The sequence below is a fragment of the Myotis myotis genome, unplaced genomic scaffold (assembly GCF_014108235.1).
Source record: "Myotis myotis isolate mMyoMyo1 unplaced genomic scaffold, mMyoMyo1.p scaffold_m19_p_2, whole genome shotgun sequence".
NCBI classification, from domain to species: domain Eukaryota; kingdom Metazoa; phylum Chordata; class Mammalia; order Chiroptera; family Vespertilionidae; genus Myotis; species Myotis myotis.
This window is the reverse complement of record NW_023416324.1, coordinates 53,832,894-53,855,516: the sequence shown is the minus strand read 5'-3', so window position 1 is coordinate 53,855,516 and position 22,623 is coordinate 53,832,894. Positions and strand designations below refer to the sequence as shown.

At 40.4% G+C, this 22,623-nt stretch overlaps 1 protein-coding gene across 1 annotated transcript in view; it reads left to right on the top strand.

Annotated features, from left to right (window-relative positions):
* Positions 1–22,623, top strand: part of SLC44A5 (solute carrier family 44 member 5) — a 90,745-nt gene that overhangs the window by 41,018 nt on the left and 27,104 nt on the right. The window contains exons 7-10 of the mRNA XM_036348455.1: positions 4,919–5,042; positions 7,080–7,163; positions 10,223–10,335; positions 19,786–19,917. Coding sequence (XP_036204348.1) covers positions 4,919–5,042; positions 7,080–7,163; positions 10,223–10,335; positions 19,786–19,917 — 453 coding nt within the window. The remainder of the gene's footprint in view (positions 1–4,918; positions 5,043–7,079; positions 7,164–10,222; positions 10,336–19,785; positions 19,918–22,623) is intronic.

Below are 22,623 nucleotides of genomic sequence, written 5' to 3'. Positions count from 1 at the left end.
TAAGTGCTCCAGAAGGTGGAGGAGAGTAGACAAGAGATTATGTCAGCCAGGAAAGTCAGGAAAGGCTTTATAAGGACATATTTCTTCCTTTTCTGTATCAACTACTTCAATATGTTCAAGTCTAAACTCTATATGAACCCATGCAAATCTGTGATGCTTTGTTGAGGAGCTTCCCAGGTGAAATCTGAAACCAGCTCCCATGCACAGATGGTAGAGGGAGACTGAAGAAAAGTCAGGTTTAATAAGCAAGGGATCTGTGGGGATGAAGGGATGAGAAGAGATAAACCAAAGAACTTATATACTTACATACATAGCCCATGGGCACGGGCAATAGGGTAGTGAAGTCCTGGGTCGGGGTGTGTGGGTAGGGCCTGGGAAGAGGAGGGTAAAAGTGAGGGAAATGGGAAATATCTGTAATACTATCAACAATAATATATATATATATATATATATATATATATATATATATATATATATATATATGCAAAGGATCTTACTTAGTAGGCTTGTCTTGGGAGACCTCCAGATGAGTAGTTTTCTGTACCCACCTGCCAAATATTAGAAGTTTATATAGAGGCCATAAGGGGGGGATCAGTCACATACCCAATCCAGATACTCTTATCACCATATTCTATTTTTTTTTCTTTTTCTTTCTTTCTTTTTTTTTTTTTTTTTTAGCATATTACCCTTTTATTATTATAGATGTTCTGATGAAATGCTACATGTGTGTCCTTGGGAAGCTTCTAGCTTCGAAAAGGTAAACAGAGTGCACATCCCAAGCACAGGGGAGGAAGTAGAAGCCTCCAGTTGCTCAGGTCCAGCTAGTGGTCAAACTGGAGATCACATCTTTTTTATGACCTTCCCTCATGACCGTGACCATGACCAGCTCTTACAGTTACGTGGTCTCTCCCTGTGCCCTGAGGAGTCAACAGGGGGGTTCACTAGCATGGAGGTGGTTCATTTGGTGGCTATCTGGCTGCATTGGAGGCAGACACCACAGCAACAATATAGGCACATGCAAGGTGAAAACAAGGATATCCAAAATCAGTGACAATTTTATTTATTTATTTATTTATTTATTTATTTATTTATTTATTTATTTATTTTTATCCAAGAGGATCATGATCTGAACAATGGATTTACTAAATCCCCTAGGCTGGGGGTCAGATCACTTGCCGGGGTCCAACCCCAGCAGGTCCAGGGGTCCCCAAAGGTGTAGACGGAGTCGGCGAAGAAGGAAGGACACGGAGACAGTGTTCAGTTGATCAGCAGCCTAGCCAGGATCTCCAGCCAAGTTCTGGTCTGGATCTCCAGCGAAGTTCTGCTTAGGATCTCCTGCCAGGTTCTGTGTCCATGTTCTCTTGCTAGGTTCTCCAGGTTCTCCAGCCAGGTTCTGTAGCCATGTTCCCTCGCTAGGTTCTCCAGCCAGGTTCAGTCACCAGGTTCTAGTCAGGTTCTCTTGCCAATTTCTGTAGTCAGGTTCAGTCCAGGATCTTTTGCCATGTTCTCTCGCTAGGTTCTGTCTCTAGGTTCTGAGGCCAGTTTCTGTCCAGTATCTTTTGCCATGTTCTCTCCAGCGAAGTTCTTCTGTCTCTAGAGAACGTTCTGTGTAGGTTCTGTGCCTAGGTTCCGTCTCTCTTGGTTCCGTATTCTAAGTTCTGTCTTCTAAGTTCTGTGTCTTGCTGTCTTGTTACATCTGTATTTATACCAGTTGATTCAATCCTATCAATCTCTATTACAAAGGTTAGGGCGTTTCTTATCTCCATTCCAGGGAGTAAAGATTATGTAGCTTAAGCATGATTGTTCGTAGTTAAAGTGATTAATTACCCACCTGGCACTTAGTTAAGAGGTTTTATTCCCTCCCTAACTTCAGGGGAAAATCCCTACCTGGGGAAACAACCTTTCTCAGAGACCTTGGTTAAAACACATAGTGCCAAGAAGGTGAGCAAACATATTAAGAACAGCATGCCATATATGCCAGGTCCTTTGAAACAGCAAGGATGGACCGGCTCCCGGCAAATTCCCCCTTTTTTATTTTTTAAAAGCAGGCATTAAAAAGAAAAACCCCAAATGCTCTCTTGTATCCATTTTAAGAGTAAGATTGGCGCTTTCCGCTATTACCTGAGTCCTGATCTATCACCCCAGGGAAAGCTTGCCAATCCTGCACTTTCCCGGGGTGGAAAGGCTGCAGTGGGATTAAGGATAAGGCTCCTTGGACCTACCTCCTCCCATGCCTTTACATTTACCTTTCCTTCCTCAGAAAAGCATGGACATACTTCTTGTATAAAACGTTCTGTCTGACTGGGAGTAACCTTAATTCCTCTGCTAGCAAGCATATGTGTTAAAAGATCAATACAGAGTCTTTTTTCTTTAGACTCAGTATGGCACATCTTCTTAATCTAAAGATCAATACAGAGTCTTCTTTCTTTGGACTCAGTATGGCACATCTTCTCAATCTAAGTTCTGTACTATCCACCTTCTCACCCTATTTATCCTCTGTAGGGGGGTCTGCAGTACCCTGGTGGAGTCCTATCCGTCCCGAGTGTGGGGGTTCTCAATGGGGGGGCTTACCTAGGGGAATCCTGTTCCAGGGGTTCCCAAAGGTGTGGACGGAGTCGGCGAAGACTATCCACCCTCTTCCTACGGTGGAGTCCTATCCATCCTGAGAGTGGGGCTTACCTAGGGTTCCCTGTTCGGGCGCCATATGCCGGGGTCCAATTATCAGGTATGGACATGCAACATATAAAATACTAGAGGCCCAGTGCACGAAATTCGTGCATGGGGGTGGGTGCCCCTAAGCTCGGCCTGCACTCTCTCCAGTAAGGGATCCCTCTTGCAATCCAGAACCACTGGCTCCTAACCATCTCTGCCTGCCTGCCTGATGCCCCTAACTGCTCCCCTGCTGGCCTGATTGCCCCTAACTGCTCTCCACTGGCGGCCTGATCCCCTTAACTGCCTAACTGCTCTCCCTTGCCGGCCTGATCCCCCTAACTGCCTAACTGCTTTCCCCTGCTGGCCTGATCCCCCTAACTGCTCTCCCCTGCCAGCCTGATCCCCCTAACTGCCTAACTGCTCTCTCCTACCAGCCTGATCCCCCTAACTGCTCTCCCCTGCCAGCCTGATTCCCCTAACTGCTCTCCACTGGTGGCCTGATCCCCCTAACTGCCTAACTGCTCTCCCCTGCCAGCCTGATCCCCGCAACTGCCTAACTGCTCTCCCCTGCTGGCCTGATCCCACTAACTGCCTAACTGCCACCTTCTCCCATCTGCCTTCTCGCACGGCTCCGGACTTCTCCCTTCTCTCTTCTCACATGGCACTGGTCTTCTCCCTTCTCCCTTTATCCATGGCACTGCCTTCTCCCTTCTGCCTTCTTCTGCGGCACCTTCTCCTATGGCCTCTGCAAAAGGGACCATGGCGCTGGACCGGCCTTCACAGCCACTGCGGGCGGCTGCTGGCCCTCAGCCTTTGCAGCCACTGAGCTTTTTTTGGAAGGATGTCTGGAAGAACATCAGAAGACGTCCAGTCTAATTAGCATATTAATCTTTATATATTTATATCTATACTAATAAAAGGGTAATATGCTAATTAGACTAGGAGACCTGGGAGACTGGGCAGGGAGGGCAGTTGGGGGCCATGAGGCTGGCAGGGGAGGGCAGTTGGGGGCAAGCAGGCCATTAGGCAGAGTGGTTAGGGGCAATTAGGTAGGCAGGCAGGTGAGTGGTTAGGAGCCAGTGGTTCCGGATTGCGAGTGGGATATCCCACTGCCGGTTTAGGCCCAATACCATAGTCAGACATCCCCTGAGGGGTCCTGGATTTCAAGATGGTAAAGGCCAGGCTGAGGCCCCCCCCACCCTCCCGCTGTGCACCAATTTCATGCACTGGGCCTCTAGTATGTTATATTTTTTATATATTTCGCAGGTGAGTACAAAAATCTACTCTCCTTGCAGCTGCCCAAAACAAGCCTCGTGAATCCCCTTGCCAACTAAACCTGCCACATACAGTCTGGAGTCTTCTGACTTTCTTCATTCTCTCCTTGCCCTCCTCATCTGGGGGCTCCTTTTGGATTTACACCCGGGAAGCCCCCAGCCAGGTTTATGAGCCAACATGCTTCTTATAAAGAAAAAATATGAAAAGTATCCATTTTTAAATTTCTTTTCCCACTTCATTTAAAATTGGGATTTAAACATATTTTTAGCAATAAAGACTTGTAAAGGGGCAAGGATTCTATTTAATCAAAATAATCATATAGGAGGTTGAACAATGAGTTAATAACTCTTCTCAGAAACTGTGCTAATAATGGTCAAACCAGAGGTCACTTTTGTAGGGAGTCATTTTTGTTAGCTTCAGTGTTTCCATTTCCAGCCCCTCAAGAAAAACCATGTAAATGAGAAAGGTAGAAAATTATTGAAGCTTTACAAATTAAAATATAGTTGTCTTAGTAATACTGAAAGTTTGAGCTGGTTTTTATTTTCCAAGAAATTATTCACTAATCTCTAATTTTCAAGGTTTCACTCAAGGAGTGTCTAAGTTGGTGATTTTTGTTTTTTTAAATAACAAAACTAAACTTATCGAGTCATAGAAGTAAATGTAGCCTTTTAAAAACTGTTTACATGAGAGCTACAGTATCAGAGTTCCTCTTTTAAAACCTGTGCTGTGTATCTTACTTGATGAATGTACCATGTATAAAATAATCAAGTTTAGAATGTAGCTTCAGATTGTCATCATATTTGCTTTCCATGTGTCTTATAAAAATCAGGCAATTCTCTGATCATAAAATAATGGGCAATTATAATTGCTCAGTAGCGATTATACATTGTCTAGCAAGAACTTCGTTATAAATAACAGAAAACTTAACAAAGGGAGGACCTCATGTAGGAGGTAGGAAAGTGATTACCATAATTTTCATTTATTTTTACAGTTCTCCGGAGGTGTTTCCCTGACTTCTCTACTAAAAATGGCACGTTAACAGTAGGAAATAAGACCACGTTCGAAGATGGGAAAGGGCATATAAGAAATGCTGTAGAACTCAGGGCAGCTGCAAAGTATGCTTGTTTCTATTCCCATTTTCATTTTTGATGTGTCCCATTTTTGTACCCAAAACTAAAGCTTCCGTTAGGTTAACAGTCTAATACAGGAAGAATTATGTATTATGAAATATACATGTCACTGTGGATTGGAGAGCTTGGTCTGTGTTCATTAAGAAAAGCATCTAAAGGAGAAACCAGAAGAATTAGAAAGAACAATCATGATTTTCAAAATGGGTAAATCTTTCATTATCAACAGATATAGAAAGGAGACATCAGAAAATGTACCAAAAGATCATCATAAAATTTGCTTTTTAAATGAACATAATTTTAGAAAATCCATGCTTTTAAAAGCATCATTTAAAGAAATAAGACTGAAATAATAAAGCTACCAAATGTTTTTAAGGGATGGGGCCTTAAGAAAGGTGAGACAGCCTGACAATGCTGTTTCAGTACTGTCTTAAATGTCTGCATACTAACTACAATGAATTGAATTTACTGTTTCCATTGGCTGCACACATCACAGTACTCCACATTGGAAAATATAATTCCCAGGGTGCACACACACATGTGTTCACAAATGTACACACACTGAGTATCATTGCATTGCTCAGTTGTTGAATGAAAAATAAAGGTATGCTAAAATTTAATTTCTTTCTTAAAGGACATTTAGCATTCCTAATAGAATAGTACAGTATCTGCATGTTGAGAATATAATAGCAACATGGACAAATTTCGCAAATAGAAAGCTTTGTGGAATAATACAATACAATTCCATTAATAAAAGAAAATTCAAAAACAAGTACCAGTAAATTAAATTACCCTGTGATGCATATATAAGCGGTAAAATTAAAAAGGAAACTAGGAAATTATTATCACAAAAATCAGGATTGTGGTTATTTTAGGCAGGGAGGGGAAACTTTTTCTGCCAAGGGCCATTTGGATTTTTATAACATCATTCGCGGGCCATACAAAATTATCAACTTAAAACTTAGCCTGCTATATTTGGTCAAACATTTAATTAACTCGCCCCTAATGCGTTGGCAGGGCCAGATCAAATGATTTGCGGGGCTTACATGGATCGTGGGCCCGACGTTCCCCACCCCTGCTTTAGGGAAAGGGGAAAGGTATTGTAATTGGGGTACAATGGAAAAGGGATGATATAATTGTAGTTACTTACATGTGTTCACTTTGATCATTCATCAAACTGGACGCTAATGTATGGCGGGGTCTCTCTTTTCCGCGTCCAGGGCGGAAAGAGAGTGGTCTGGTTATTTGAGTAGAGACGGCTGAGGATTTGAGAAATATGAAAGAAAGAGACAAGACAGAAAGATGGAAGAAACAGCTGGGACTGGGTGGGACCACTGTCCTCTTCTGACGGAGAGACAGAGACAGGGACAGGGACCCAGCACCAGAACCGCATGTTTATTTTATACCGCAATACCAGGAAGCAACTGGGCGAGTCCTACTCATTCCTGGTGCTTGGCTGGATTTACATAATAAAACCCACTCCCCAACACCTGGGCAAAGATGAAAGTCAAGCTGAGAACTCTTCTGCCTTTTTGGTAACATGTGTATCCAGGGCATGGCTCTGCCTGTAACCCTGAATTCAGCTGACAGTTATTAGAGAAAATGCCCATGTGCCTTCCCAGGGGCCCTCTACACTAATGATTTGTGCACTTTTCTGTATGTGCCGATTGTTACGGAGCTCTCGGAGTTTTAGGTGAGTTAAAGATGATGGTTATTCTTGACTCTATGGATCTTGTAAGTTAAAAGCTGATCTTTACATTTAAATTTATTTCACATGGTGAGGCTTCTGCAATATTAGGCATGTCACATATGTTAAAAGGATCTGTTCACCATATTTGAAAGCCATGACTCTCTGTGTATAGATACAGCCGCCTTTGTAGGTTTACCAAAGAGACATCTCATGAACTGTTGTGTCTAGGAGTCACTACTGATAAATGGTTTCTAAAAATATGCTCTGAACAGCAGCTTGCAAAATTCCTTTTATCATAATAAGAATATTGATTTTTTTCCCTTCTTTGAATTCAGAAATATCAATAAAGTCCTCGATGCAAAGGCAATTGGAGTGAAAGTGTTTGAAGACTATGCAACAAGTTGGTATTGGATTCTCATGTAAGTAAAAACATAGATGTTTTTTCTCCAGCCCGATTCTGATTTTATCTTGGTAAAACTCTTTTTTTCAAATTCCCAATATATTCGTGAATTCAAGGTTGACTCAGACCTCAGTTCCTGCCATTTTGTTTTTTCCTATAGAATAAAATTAGGACAAAGATATTTGGAAATATGCCCGGTATTAAGAGGAAATTATAAGGGTATAAAGTTTAATTATATTCATTAAGATACATATACTTTAAGTTACATGGGGGCAGCATCTGATACATTGGCTTCTCATCACATGTTATGGTTGCAGTGTTCTTTCTCTGGCCTACTTTGTCACTTGTCCTTCCTTGACTTCCAAGGGATCATTCTTATTTTTTAACACATCCCTCCCACATAACGTTTGTTATCATCATCCACAAAGGTCACTGTACTTATGAGGAGCTGAAAAAAATATGAAGAGATGAAGAAATTCAAAATTTTCAGACATAAGATTTGCAGTCCTGAAAATGCAGTCCCACTATTGGAGTGGTACATGTGTTTGATATAGCTAAGGGCACTGTGTCACCTTCTAGCTGTTTTGTCACCTTCTTGTGTCTTAAAAGCATCTATGGTTGCCTACTGATCAAAGAATAAAGTGAAAACTTCTTTTGATGCTTACAAGGCCATTTGCAACCTAGTCCAACTTAATTTCCCAGGTTCATCTAAACACATTAAATAGGTTTTTAACAGGTCTAAACACATTAAATAGGTTTTTCGATTAACCCTATAGTCTAAACACATTAAATAGCATTCCTAGACTGCCAAACTCCCATGTTTTTGCACATTCTGTTCTCTTTCCTAGCATTATCTTTCTTGATGCCCTAGCCCATGGTCGGCAAACTGCAACTCGCAAGCCACATGCGGCTCTTTGGCCTCTTGAGTATGGCTCTTCCACAAAATACCACGTGCGGGCACTAGCACAGTGCGATTGAAACTTTGTGGCCCATGCGCAGAAGTCGGTTTTCGGTCTGGTCAAGTCTGTTTTGAAGAAGTACTGTTGATATTTGGCTCTGTTGACTAATGAGTTTGCCAACCACTGCCTAGGCAACTTTATCTCATTATTTTAAATCAGCTTTTATGTCACTTAGGAAGTCTTACTTGACTTCTGCAGATATATTTACTTCACTTTCTGTGTTCTTTATAACCATTGTGTGTGTGTGTGTGTGTATGTCTACATACCTAAATACACATACACATGTATACCTATCTTATATATAGTACTTACCATTTTGTGTTTTATTTACTTGGCTCTTTCCCTCTGATAAACTGTGAACTGTTTACCATGGTAATTATGTCTAACTCATCTTTATTTTCCTAACTCCTATTATGGTTCTTGGAACATAGAAGGTGCATTGAAAATGTCAGTTCAAGCAACATTTATAAAAATGCTAAGGGAACAACATAGATATATTTAACTATAATGTGCTTACTAAAGTCAAATTGTATTGTGTATAAAATACTAGTAATTTTAGATCTGTAAAACTAATTTTCTGAGATTTTACTCATTTCAGTGCTTTGTGTTAAACACTTGCAGTAATTATTGTCAGAGCGTATTATGATTTCAGGATATATCTCCATAGCAGAGATTATAGTCTATACTTGATAGTAGTTAAACTGCTTCACCTGTCGTCAGGCCCAAATATCACTAGATGATGTCCATGTTTCTTTTTTCACTCTTGTCTGGTAGGTATACATTCCGATAGACTCTCTTGCCCACATCACTCCCGGCATACACACTGGAACCCTCTTCACTACCCTGGCCCCACTCATACCAGTAGAGCGTAAACACCTGCCTTTAGTTTCAGCTCTTCTGCTCTCATCTGTTTAATGACTATCAAGCCAAAGAGTGATATGCTGTGACTTAATTTATTCACTTAGGATTTTTATACAGGAATTTAAAATACACAGAATAAACATCTGTGTTTCTTTCCCCTCTCCTCCCAGCCTTTTTGAATATTCCTCTTGGACTATGCCACAGGATAATTTTTCAATTGAATAGAAGCATTAAAGTATCTATAATTTTTAAAAGGAAATGACTTCTGAAGTTAAAAGCATAGGGAACGTTCTGCAAGTCTAGGACCTGGGAAGCTACTCTGAGACCATGCTGTTGTCTGTGCAGTAACGTAATTATTATTAAGATTTTTGTTTGTGAAGATAACACGTGTAGGTAATAAAGTCAATCAGTGCACCAGGCTCTGCCTGTTGCTATGTTTGGAAACTTGCTGATAGCACCAGAAATATCAGTTCTTAATAGAAGCATCAGCCAAATTTCTAATCTTAATGAGTTACCTTTTATAAAATTAACCTGGGTATATTGGGGGCCAAGAAGTATCTCTACTAGCTCACTCAAACTCCAGGGAGAAATTAAAACAGAAGGAAACTAGTCATGCCACTGGTTGCTTGATACCATCACATGGCCTAGGTGACCTACAAGCCTTTAGATGGCTCCCACTAGGGGCCTCCAAATCACTGGGGACCTGAACTAGATGTCTGTGATGTCAGATATTACATACTCTTAGACATAATAGACCATAGTGAAAATGACTACAAAATTATGAGTTCAGGATCTGTGCAGGGCTGTTAGTTTTACTGTCTTTCTGTCCTAAGACTCTTTCCTGACTACTAGACAGTTATATTGCATAAGGTTTCCATAAGGTATCCAGGTAGATAGAACAGCACAGTGGGTAGGTGTGAAGAAAAAAGAAAGAGAACATGGCAACTATGGCAGATAGGCCAAATTGTAGGTTGGAGGAATTGTGTTTTTCCATCAACAATGATTGATACCAAGCTTGAGTTTACCTAGGCACAGGAAGATGAGTCATGTATAAATTCCTGATGGTCCCACTCTTTCATACAAAGTCTTATCAGAAACCATTGTTTATGCTTTTAAATGTTACAAATGTTTCTATAGCTAGGTAAAATAAAATGATCTGAGAATTATTTTGAATAGAATAAAAGTGTTTTCTTGCTATTTTCATTATGTCATGGTTAGCACACTTGACCCTGTGACTGTGTTGTGTTTTTTCCGCTAGTGGCCTGACAATCGCCATGCTCCTCAGTTGGCTGTTTCTACTACTCCTGAGGTTCATAGCTGGATTCCTCTTCTGGATCTTCGTATTGGGTGTGCTTGGAATTATAGGCTATGGTAGGTATCACCCCTCATAAGGTCACCAAATATCAAAATTACCTTTTTCTTTCCAGTTGCCATTATCAATTGCCAAAAAGTATTTTCTTGCAGTGAATTTTTTTATCCTTTCCTTCCCTCAAAAGTGTTAAATTGAGAAATATTACTTAAGTTTGCATATATTTTCTCTATAACTTTTTTCTTCTTTATTTTTTAAAATTCTTTATTGTTTAAAGTATTACATATAGTGTTACACATGTCTCCTTTTTCCCCCATTGACCTCTCCTCGGCCACCCGCACCCCCCAGCACATGCCCTCACCGCCCTAGTGTCTGTGTCTATTGGTTATGCTTATATGCTTGCATACAAGTCCTTTGGTTGATCTTCTTTTACGTTTCCCCCCGCCTTCCCTCTGAAGTTTAACGGTCTGTTTAATGCTTCTCTATCTCTGGATCTATTTTGTTCATCAGTTTATGTTGTTCATTATATTTCACAAATGTGAGTGAGATCATGTGATATTTTCTTTCTCCAACTGCCTTATTTCACTTAGCAAAATGCTTTCCATGCCCATCCATTCTGTTGTGAATGGTAAGAGTTCCTTCTTTTTTTACCACAGCATAGTATCCCATTGTGTAGATGTACCACAATTTTCTAATCCACTCATCTGCTGATGGGCACTTAGGGTGTTTCCAAATCTTAGCTATGGTGAATTGCGCTGCTATGAACATAGGGGTGCATATGTCCTTTCTGATTTCTTGGGATATAGTGGGATTACTGGGTCAAACGGGAGTTCCATTTATAATTTTTTGAGGAAACTCCATACTGTTTTCCATAGTGGCTGCACCAGTCTGCATTCCCACCAGCAGTGCACGAGGATTCCTTTTCTTCACATCTTCGCCAGCATTCTTCTTTATCTTGAAAAAAAAAAGTGTTTTTAACATGTTCTACTCTTTATCACTAGCAGCCTTTGGTGTCATGTCTTGTGGGTATTACAAAGGAAATAAAAAGATCCTTCTTAGGTTAATGAAAAACATTTCAGACAACTTATTTTATTCCTTTAATTTTTCTGTTTGATCAAAGGCCACATCTGCATAGTTACAGAAGTGTGATCTAGTTTTCCCTTTCAATTTAGTACCTTTAATCCAGGCACTGTCACACATTTTAATAATTGGCCAGCACACCATTATGAGGCATCCCTCTCTAGAGCAGTGGTTCTCAACCTCTGGCCTTTTAAATGCAGTTCCTCATGTTGTGACCCAACCATAAAATTATTTTTGTTGCTAATTTATAACTGTAATGTTGCTACTATTATGAATCGTAATGTAAATATCTGATATGCAGGATGGTCTTAGGCGATCCCTGTGAAAGGGTCATTCGACCACCAAAGGGGTCGCGACCCACAGGTTGAGAACCACTGCTCTAGAGGCAGGTATTCTGAATTACACTTATTAGATAGTTAACTTTATTTCAAGGTTGAAATCTAACCACTGACTCAATCCCTCCAAAAGGAGTACAATGTGACATTAAAAAATAAGTGTCAAAGTCTCTCCCAAGGAATAGTATGACACTCATGACAGCTTCCTTTCAGTCCTCTAATAAATGCATGGGCCAATATATGAATGCTTGGGAGGTTTCTATTCAAAAGAAAAATTTCCCCTACAACACCATTTGGACTGAAAAGCAGTTTATGGTAGCAGACACCAAAATAACAATTTCCTGTTTCTGTCACTCAAAGAAGAAGAGTTTTACACATATCAGTTTAAGGAAAGCGGTTGAACCTTAGGACCCAGCAATTCCACTTCTGGATATTTATCTGAAGAAATCCAAAACACTAATTTGAAAAGATATATGCATCCCTATGTTCATTAAAGCATTATTTACAATGATATGGAAGCAACCTAAATGGCTATTAATAGATGTTTGGATAAATAAGATGTGATACATGTATACAATGGGATATTACTTGGCCATAAAAAAGAATGAAATTTTACTATTTGTGACAACATGGATGGACATAGAGGGTATTACACTAGGTGAAATAAATCAGACAGAGAAAGACAAATGCCATATAATTTCACTTATATGTGGAATCTAAAGAACAAAATAAGCAAACAAACAAAACAGAAACAGACTCATAGTTATGGAAAACCAATGGTTGAGGTGGGAGGTTGGGGAGCTTTGTGAAGAAGGTGAAGAGTTAAGATATACAAATTGGTAGTTACAGAACAGTCATGGGGATATAAAGTACAACACAGGGAATGTAGTAAATAATATTATAATAACTATGTATGGTACCAAGTGGGTACTACACTTAGGGGGATCACTTCGTAAATTTTATAAATATCTTAACCACTATGCTGTAGACTGGAAACTAATCCTAATATATAAAGAGCCAAGGTCTGTAACGTTCAAAATGACCGAACAGACAACTGAACGCCAGACTGCATGCGCAGCAGGCTCAGGTGGGCGGGGACTGGCAAGCAGGCTGAACTGCTGACCTCTTGGTCCCTCCTGGGTTGCGGGTGCTGCAGTGACCCAGCACTGACTGCTGCTGCCAAGGCGGGTGCGATGTGATTGGTTGGGGGGCCCCCACCATCGCCTCATGATCACCCTGCAGAGGGAGGCCCAGGCTACCCTGCTGGCGACCGTGGGTGGGGCCTCCCTCTGTGAAGCAATCAATCACTGGGCTCCTGGACTGCAAGAGGGCACAGGCGAGGCTGAAGGACACCCCCCCCCCCCCGAGTGCATGAATTTTGTGCACTGGGCCTCTAGTATAAAATAATATTGAATGTTAACTGTAATTGAAAAAGAAGAATGCTGTAGAATCCCCAGGTCCAGTAGGTAGCCTGAGTTCTAATCCCAGATCCATATGTATAACTGGGGAACTCTGGAAAAGTTTCTTAATGATTACAAGACCCAGTTTCCTTATCCATACCATCGTTGCAATGATATCTCCATTTCACAAGATTGTGAGGACTAAATGAGACAATGAGTATAAAGCTCTCAGAACAGTGCCTGGAACACAGTAAGCATTCTACTGCGACTATCCTCCTCTTTATCCTCAGTGAGGTTCTAATCATTTGAGTCTCTTTGGGTGTTCCCTATCTGCTCCTGCCATGCAGATGCCCATGAACAGGTGGGTCAGTTTGATGAAAGACCTGCTGTCCCTTCATCAGAAACTCCCCAGAAAGACTTTTGTTTAAAAGCCCTTTTTTGTGTTTCTGCTTGGAGCTCAAAGTAACCTCTGCTCTTTGCCAACATAGAGTCTGAGCATGTGATTCAATCACCCTTTTATTATCATCAGGAAGTGAAGGCCAGTAGAGTTTGCTATTGATTTCACTGACTTGTCTTAACAAGCAAGAAAAATCTGAAATTGGCGAGAGTCCAAGTTTGGCAATGACAAAAGGGAGAAAGATGGTCAATATATAAAAAGTGCAGGTAAAACAACCAATTTTAGCTCTCTATTGACTCCCTAGGTAGTGCTAACCCGGCAATTAATAGTGTTGCAAGTAAGCTTGAAGCTATTCATTGGGTGGAGAAATGTCCAACTAGGTTGGGAAGTGTAAGTAAGACAGTATGTAACTGACATCTGTTACTATCTCGGTAAATCAACTGTCAATATATCATGGGAAACCAACCATTTCCTACTGACAGCAGCCCATTTTGCTGGGATGGAGAACAATGTGGATGTGTCATACTGACCAGAGAAAAAGCCAGGCTATTTCTGGGCAAGTGCTTATGAATAGCAGAGGAACAATTCTCATTGGCCAGAACAAATTAAGAATTACACAGGAGAGGCCATATAACAACATTATTATAAGCACTGATTTGGAGATTGAAAAAGGCACAATTCCAGATTCATTACATGTTAACTATGTGAACTCTGCAAGTACGTAGTCTCTCTAATTTTTAGTTTTTGCATCTATATAATAGGAATCTGTATTAAATAAAATAGTGTACATAAAGTACTTAGAAAACTGCCTAGCACATAGCAATTATTCAATAAATAATATTGGTTGTTGTTACTGTGCATGAATATTATTGAGGAAGGAGGATTAAAGCCCAGGGGGTCATACCTTGAGAGAGAGAGATAGAGAGATAGAGATAGAAAGAGAGAGAGAGAGAGAGAGAGAGAGAGAGAGAGAGAGAGAGACAGTAAAGCAATAAAGCTATAGAAAAAGAAATAGGAAAACACTGCTGAGACTCACATCCACCATTATGAAGGAACTAAATAGTTTAAAGGTCTCTCTTGCTATGAAATAATGGCATAAAAATCATATTATACTAGAGGCCCAGTGCACAAAATTTGTGCATGAGGGGAGGGGTACCCTCAGCCCAGCCTGCACCCTCTCCAATCTGGGACCCCTTGGGGGATGTCCGACTGCCGGTGTAGGCTTGATCCCCGGTATAGGGCCTAAACCGGCAGTCAGACATCCCTCTCACAATCCAGGACTGCTGACTCCTAACTGCTCACCTGCCTGCCTGCCAGATCACCACTAACTGCCCCCTCCCCCTCCCCCCCGCCAGCCTGACCACCCCTAACCGCCTCTGCCTGCTGGCCTGATCTCCCGTAACTTCCCCCGCTGCTGGCCTGGTTGCCCCCAACTGCCCCCCTCACCAGCCTGGTCACCCCTAACTGCCCCCCTCGCTGGCCTGGTCACTCCTTACTGCCCCCCTCTGCCAACCTGGTCACCCCTAACTGCCCTCCCCCTGCTAGCCTGGTTGCCCCCAACTGCCCCCCTGCCACCCTGGTCGCCCCTAACTGCCCCTCTCGCCTGCCTGGTCACCCCTTACTGCCCCCCCTGCTGGTCTGGTCTCCCCAAACTGCCCCCTTCTGCCAACCTGGTCACCCCTAACTGTCCTCCCCCTGCTAGCCTGGTTGCCCCCAACTGCCCCCCTGGTCGCCCCAACTCCTCCCCCCACCCCCGCTGGCCTGGATGCCCCATGCAGCCTGCTATTCAGTTGTTTGGTCGTCCCTCACTAACCCCCCTGCCGGCCTGGTCACTCCACACAGCCTGCTGTTCAGTTGTTTGGTAGTCCCTCACTAACACCCATGCCAGCTTTGTCGCCCTACACAGCCTGCTGTTTAGTCATTATTGTTACTGTGATGGTGTCCTGGACAATTTGCATATTCCTCTATTATCCTATCTAATAATAGCCAAACATGGTAATTGACCATACCTTCGCTATGCCTCCCATGGGCTAATCAGTGAGTTATGCAAATTAACCACCAACAAAGATGGCAGCTAATTTGCATACTGTAGGCAGGGTGGGACAGCTCCAGCCTCCAGCCCGAGCCGCCATCCAGGCCCCTGTGGGCGACCCCATAAGCCGCTTGCCTGCCACCCGGGACCGGATCCGTCCCCAGCCCCAGGCACGCCCGCCCTGCAAGCCCCAGGAGCCGCCTGCCTGCCGCCCGGTACCTGATCTGGTCCCAGGCTGCTGGCAGGCCCTGGAAGCCCCAGAAGCCTCCAGATATGGCAGTAACTCTATCAGTAAGCACTCTGAAAGTCAGTGGCATAAATGCACCAATTAAAAGACAGATTATGAGGGTGAATCAAAAACAAAACCCACTTTAAATATAAAGACACATATAGATTAAAAGTAAATGAATTAAGCTTCAGCCTGTTTTTCTCAGTGGATACAGCATTAGCCCTTGGACTGAAGGGTCCCAGGTTAGATTCCAGTCAAGGGCATGTACCTCAGTTGCTGGCTTGACCCCCAGTCCCTATCAGAGCATGTGTAAGAGGCAACCAATCAATGTGTCTCTCCCTTTCCCTTCACTCTCTCTAAAATTCAATGGAAAAATATCCTTGGATGAAGATTAACAAAAACAAAGTAAATGGATTAAGTAACATTAAAGAGATTATAAGAAAAATATATTCCAAAGTTTCTTAGTTGTATAATGGTTATGTTTAAATTATTAACACCTAAGAAATTGGGTGAAGGGTACATATAATATGCTGTAGTATTTTATAGGTTTTTTTACATGTATGAGATTATTTCAAATTAAAATATTAAAAAATTAAAAATTAAAAAAATATTAATTGAAATGTATCTGCATTACATGAAAAATCTCCTAATTGCTTCTAGCATAATTTATTAAATTGTGCTAAAATTTACAAGGGTTCAATTAAAAAATATCTTAATTCTAAATGATATAATAGAAAATATATAATAGTGCAGTTATAATCACTTATCTGAAAATAAAAATTTAAAGAAGTGAATTTAAAGAAGGGATTAGCCAAAGAAAATATATGCACAACCCATGGACACAAACAACATTATGGTGATGGCCAGAGAGAAGTGGGGGGCAAGAGCTGGGTAGAGGTGGCAAAAGGGGGGAAATAGGGACATCCTATATAATAGTAATAAAAGCTAATATGCAAATTGACTGAACGGCAGAATGGCCGGTTGCTATGATGCGCACTGGCCACCGGAGGTAGACGCTCAATGCAGGAGCTGCCCCCTGGTGGTCAGTGCACTACCGTATGGGGAGTGCCACTCAGCCAGAAGCTGGCTCATGGCTGGCCAGTGCAGAGGTGGTGGCAGGAGCCTCTCCCACCTCGTGGCAGCACTAAGAATGTCCAACTAATGGTTTAGGCCTGATCCCTTGGGGGCCTAAGCCTTTAGTGGGACATCCCCTGAGGGCTCCCTGGCTGCCAGAAGGATGTCTGACTGCAAGCTTAGGCCTGATCCCCCGGGGAGTGGGACTAAGTCAACAGGTGGACAACCCCAAGGGGTCCTGGACTGCAAATGGGCGCAGGCCGGGCTGAGGGGCCCCCTACCCCCGAGTGCACAAATTTTTGTGTACCGGGCCTCTAGTCCTATATAATAAAAGGCTAATATGCAAATCGACCAAATGGTGGAAGAACTGGTCGCTATGATGTGTACTGACCACCAGAGGGCAAACGCTCAATGCAGGAGCTGCCCCCTGGTGGTCAGTGCACCAGAAGCCAGGTTCACAGCTGGCAAGCACAGCTAAGGATGTCCAACTGCTGGCTTAGCAGGAGTGGGCCTAAGCCAGCAGTCGGACATCCCCTGAGTCTCCCAAACTGCGAGAGGGTGCAGACTGGGCTGAGGGACCCCCTTACCCCCTGAGTGCTTGAATTTCATACACTGGGCCTCTAGTTAGTATAGATTGTTTTATATAGTGTATTGTTTTGATGAGCTTACAGGAAATAAAGGAAATCCCCTAAGGAAAATAAAATCTGTAAGTCTCTGGCCATCCAAAAATTCTATGACTTCATCTCCTGCTATTCTCCCTTTTACTCAGAACACCCATCCACACCAGCCTTCTAGCCATTTCTTTAACACACTCCTACCTTTGGGCCTTTGCTCTAGCTATACTCACTATTTGGAACTTGTCCCTTATCTCCAATGGCTAATTCCATTGCCTCCTTCAAGTGTTTTCTCATATCTCTTTTCAAAATGTCTACCTTACTAATATTCCAATTTGTACTCCTGTCCTATCAGGATACTCTCAATCCCCCCTGTACCTGTTTTACTTTTTCTTTTCTCATAGCAAATATCACTTTCTAATAGATAATCACTTAAGCTGTAAGCCTCAGGCTAGCAAGAACCTTTGTCTGTTTACTTTGTCTGTTTATCGCCAAAGCTTAGAATAGTGCCAGTGCACTGTAGCTGCTCAATTGACATTTGTTGAATGAACAAATAAAAGAATGTATGGCCCAGCCCGGTTGGTGTGGTTCAAAGCTTGAGTGTCAGTCCAGGAACCAAGAGGTCACTGGTTCGATTCCTGGTCAGGGCAGATGCCCAGTTTGTGGGCTTGATTCCCAGTAGAGGGGTGCAGGAGGCAGCCAATCGACAATGTTCCTTTCTCATCAATCCTTCTATCTCTCTATCCATCTCCCTTCCTCTCTCTCTAAAAATAAATAAAAATATATTTTAGAAAATAATAAAAGAATGTATGACTAGATATGGATGTCTCTTTCCTTACTCTCCTTGGTATAATTAGAGCTTCTTATATCTATGAATTTATATATTTCATCAGTTCTAGAAAATTCTCACCCAATAACTTTCAAATATGACTGATATATATTAGGGCCTACTCAAGCTATTGTCTATCCCTCTTAGCACATGATCATATTTTGTCCCTGTGCCACATTCTGCTCTATTTTGGGTAATTTCAGTTCAGTAATTCTCTAATTTGCTATTTAATTTATCAATTTAATTTTAATCTAACAATTAATTATTTTATTTTGAAAAGTTCTACTTAGTTCACCTTCTAGTCTAGTCTTATCTCTCTCTCTCTCCCCTTCACTTTATATCTACAAAAAAAAAAAATATCTGTTTGTTTATAGTTAGGGGTTCAAAAAGCTGTGTGTGGTGTTGTGTTTCCCCCCCCCCCCATTATTTCTGGGACATTTCCAATGGACCTAATCCAGACCCAGTGGTCATTAAAATTAGTGGACCTCTTAACTCTATTTTCTTTTTACTGCCACTTTATCTAGACCATTTAAACCTCAGAGGGAAGGTAGGGGAGGGGAGGGGTAAGGGGGAGAGATCAACCAAAGAACTTGTATGCATGCATATACACCTAACCAACGGCCACAGACACCAGGGAGGTGAGGGCATGAGTGCGGGGGTTAGGGGAGCAATGGGGGGGATGAGGACACATATGTAATACCTTAATCAATAAAGAAATTTTAAAAAAAGAAGTCATTATAGAGTCTAAAATATAGAGTTTGGGAGAAAATATGGTTAGTCCCTGTTTGCCTTGCCTAGACACAAACTTTGATAAGAATATGCTTTAGATGTTCCATGAAGACATGACTTCACTATAAAAAAAAAATTTGAAAAGGGCTTTTTTTTTTTTTAAATTTGAATGAATTTTTAAATTTGCCTTTTAGGTTGATTATATATTCACATGCTTCAAAGTTCAAAAAGTATAAAGTTTATACAGTGAAAATTTTCCTTCTCATTCTATTCTATGGTCACTAAATTTCTCTTCCTGCAAGCAAAAAATATTATATTTCTGTGTATCCTTCCAGAGGGACTTTATGTGTGTACAAGAAAAAATATATATAAATTGTTCTTATTATACAACTTATAGCAGACATTTTGTCATTTTGTACCTTGCTCTTTTCACCTAACAAAAGATCACAGAAATTATTTAATATCATTAGACATTCTCCTCTTTATATGGGAATATGGTCTTCCACTGTACAAGTATACCATAACTTATTTAACCAGTCCCTACTGATGGGCATTAAGGTTGTTTCTAGTCAATAGGACATTTAAAGCCAAACAAACACAGAAAACTCTGATATTGAATATAGTAGCATATTTAGACTATTAGACCAACATAAAATATTTACTATATAAATATGAATCTTGCCTTTGTAGAACTAACCATGCTGATCAAATACATGTAGATGTGTTGTAAGTGTATAACTTATGTTTCAGAAAATAACATTTTATATTAGTCTTTTTTTCCGTCTTTTTCAAGGAATATGGCACTGTTACCAGCAATACAGGAATCTTCAGGAACGCCCCAATTCTCACTTAACTATATATGACCTCGGAATTCAGACTGATATAAGCATGTACTTACAACTGAAACAAACATGGTTCGCATTTAGTGAGTGGATTTTAAAAAGTGGTTTTGTTAAAATTGTAATAATGAGAAAGCATATTTTCGTCTAAAGGAAAGCTTGGGTTGGTGTAACCTGTTGAACGCACTTATCATTAATATCATTAAAGTAAATGTGTTTATAATTCTACTAGCTACAGTAAATGGAAAAGTCATTGAGTGGAATTTATCATATAGTTTAAGGAAACATTATTTGACAATGATTTCAAGTTTTTGCCTTTAACTTAAAATGCTTTGGATGTGGATGTTTATAGTCATTAACCTGATATTCAAGAAAGGTATTTGAAAAGGAAACAAATGCTTGATTTTTCAAACTTGTTTTAAAAAAAAGAAAAAGGGGATAAAAATAAAATTTTTATAACAGGAATTTTAAACTATTTATTATATGAATTGGAATAATAAGTAAATAAATTTGTATTTTGAACTATTTATTCAGATTATCAAATTCATTAAGGGTCATATTAACAAAATTTTAAAACAAGATGATTTCAGAGATGGCTTTAAACCTATATTCCTAGAATGGTTTTATTATAATATTCTTTGCACTTCAAGATTCATGTGCTTTCATCAAAAATTTTTTAAATTCTCTAATTGCATATTGCTTTAAAAGAAAATTCATCTTTATATTGTTGAAGTTTGAAAGCCAAGTAAGAAATGGTCAAGGAAGCTTGGTAATGGAGCCCAGGGGCTCAGAGGGGTCAGTGTCTTGGTGGGGCATCCTGATTCCAGGTCTGGGTCCCATCCCATAAATTTGATTTTGCCATGCCACCTAAAAGCCATTAGGCTTTTGTATAGGCTCACATAGTCGCCAGAGTGCCATTTTATTTATTTATACTTTTAGGTTTACACTATTTTTTTTACACTCTCCCTGACTGTCTTGGACACTACTTTCCTGGGGTCAAAGCATATGGGTCCAAGATTGCTAATGAGGAGCTTTTTTAGCAGAAGGCCTCAGATAGCTTTGAGAGCTGTCTCCTTCAGGCCCATGCCAAGCTTGATGACCTGGCCCTGCTGCACAGAAGCCCCCACCAGATTCCTTTGTCTACCCAATGGAATTGTTCTCTTTTCCTTGGTCTTGGTCTTATTTCATTATTTATTTTTATTGATTTCAGAAAGAAAGGGAGAGAAAAAGAAACATCAATGATGAGAGAGAATCACTGATTGGCAGCCTCCTGCACACCCGACATTGGGGATTGAGCCAATCTTGGATTGTGTTAGGAAATAGTTGTATTTTCATTTTTACTATTAATCATCCTAGTGCCCAGGCATGTGCCCTGACCAGGAATCAAACCATGACCTCCTGGTTTATAGGTCGATGCTCAATCACTGAGCCACACTGGCTGGGTTGTTCTCTTTTCCTTGGTCAGTGCTGGATCAGAACACCAAACCCTTGCTCTTTGGCTTCCCATTTCTGGCTCTAATCACACTAGTTCTCTTCACATAACATACCCATTTTTTTTCAACTATTTTGCCGAAGAATTGTTTCATTTATAGTCATTTTTAACTGTAAAAATCAGACATCTTGGAATTTACATCCCCATCTAATCACTTTCCCTGAATTTGAAGTGATTATATATCTCCTCAGCAACCCACTTACTGTTAGCTATCATTTCTAAAGATGACAAATCTCATCCATTATGTATTGAAACCCTCACATGAATCTTAAGTTACAGGTTCTGTGGTCCTCCCACTGCTGTCCCTTAAGGACCTCAGCACAAATATCATTGACTTTATCAGAATCTGCTATTGGAAAATTAGGAGATGGACTTTGAGGAAAATACAGAGCTTGCTTTTATTTTCAAGTCTAGAAATGCTAAGTTTTCCTCAAATGAGCCTCAGCTTTCATAATCCAATGATCAGATATTAATTGATGACTTGTGTTTGGACAAAGTTCTAGGTGCCAGAGACAAGTGCATACATTTGATTATATGAATTGACAGAAACAGTTATACAAACAATAATATAATTCTTATGAATCTTAGATTGTGTTAGGAAACAGTTGTATTTTCATTTCTACTGTTAATTATCCTAGTGTCCTCCTCTGTGAAGTTATAATTATACCAGCTTCTCTATAGGGTCTCAAAAAATTGTGTTTATATTGTTTTTTCTCATTCAAACACAAGGAAGGAATGTATTATATAAATCCAAAAGACAGTTAAATTTCTCTAATATAACCATTTTGAACATGTAATTTCATAAAGGTAGAGTTTAATATGCAGTGTTCTTATCAATGCAATTTCGACTATAAAGCAATTCTGGTAGATCTCATATTCTTAAGTTTGTCCAAAGAATATAATGATTTTAGCTTATTATGGCTATACTCCACAATTCTGGGCTCATTTTTCTATTTTAAGAGAATCAAATGTGCATGAAAACATCAATACACAGTTTAACTAAAAATGATTCATTACTGAGATATTCCCACTTACTTGGAAATACTAAATGATATGTGATGTAACATCAGAATATTAGTGGTATAAGAGTAGGATAAAATAATGAGTGCCCTGTCAGTGGAGAGGTGTTCATGCATCAGCAGAATAATTCTCTAGGAAGTGTGTTATGGAATAGATTCTTTCACAGGTGGAAATTTTAATTAACTTTCCATTACGTTTCTTTTGTAATTTCAGATTGCTATTAACAGTGATATATTTTCTTAATTTTAAGATCATACCTTTTCAATTTTAACATCTCGGA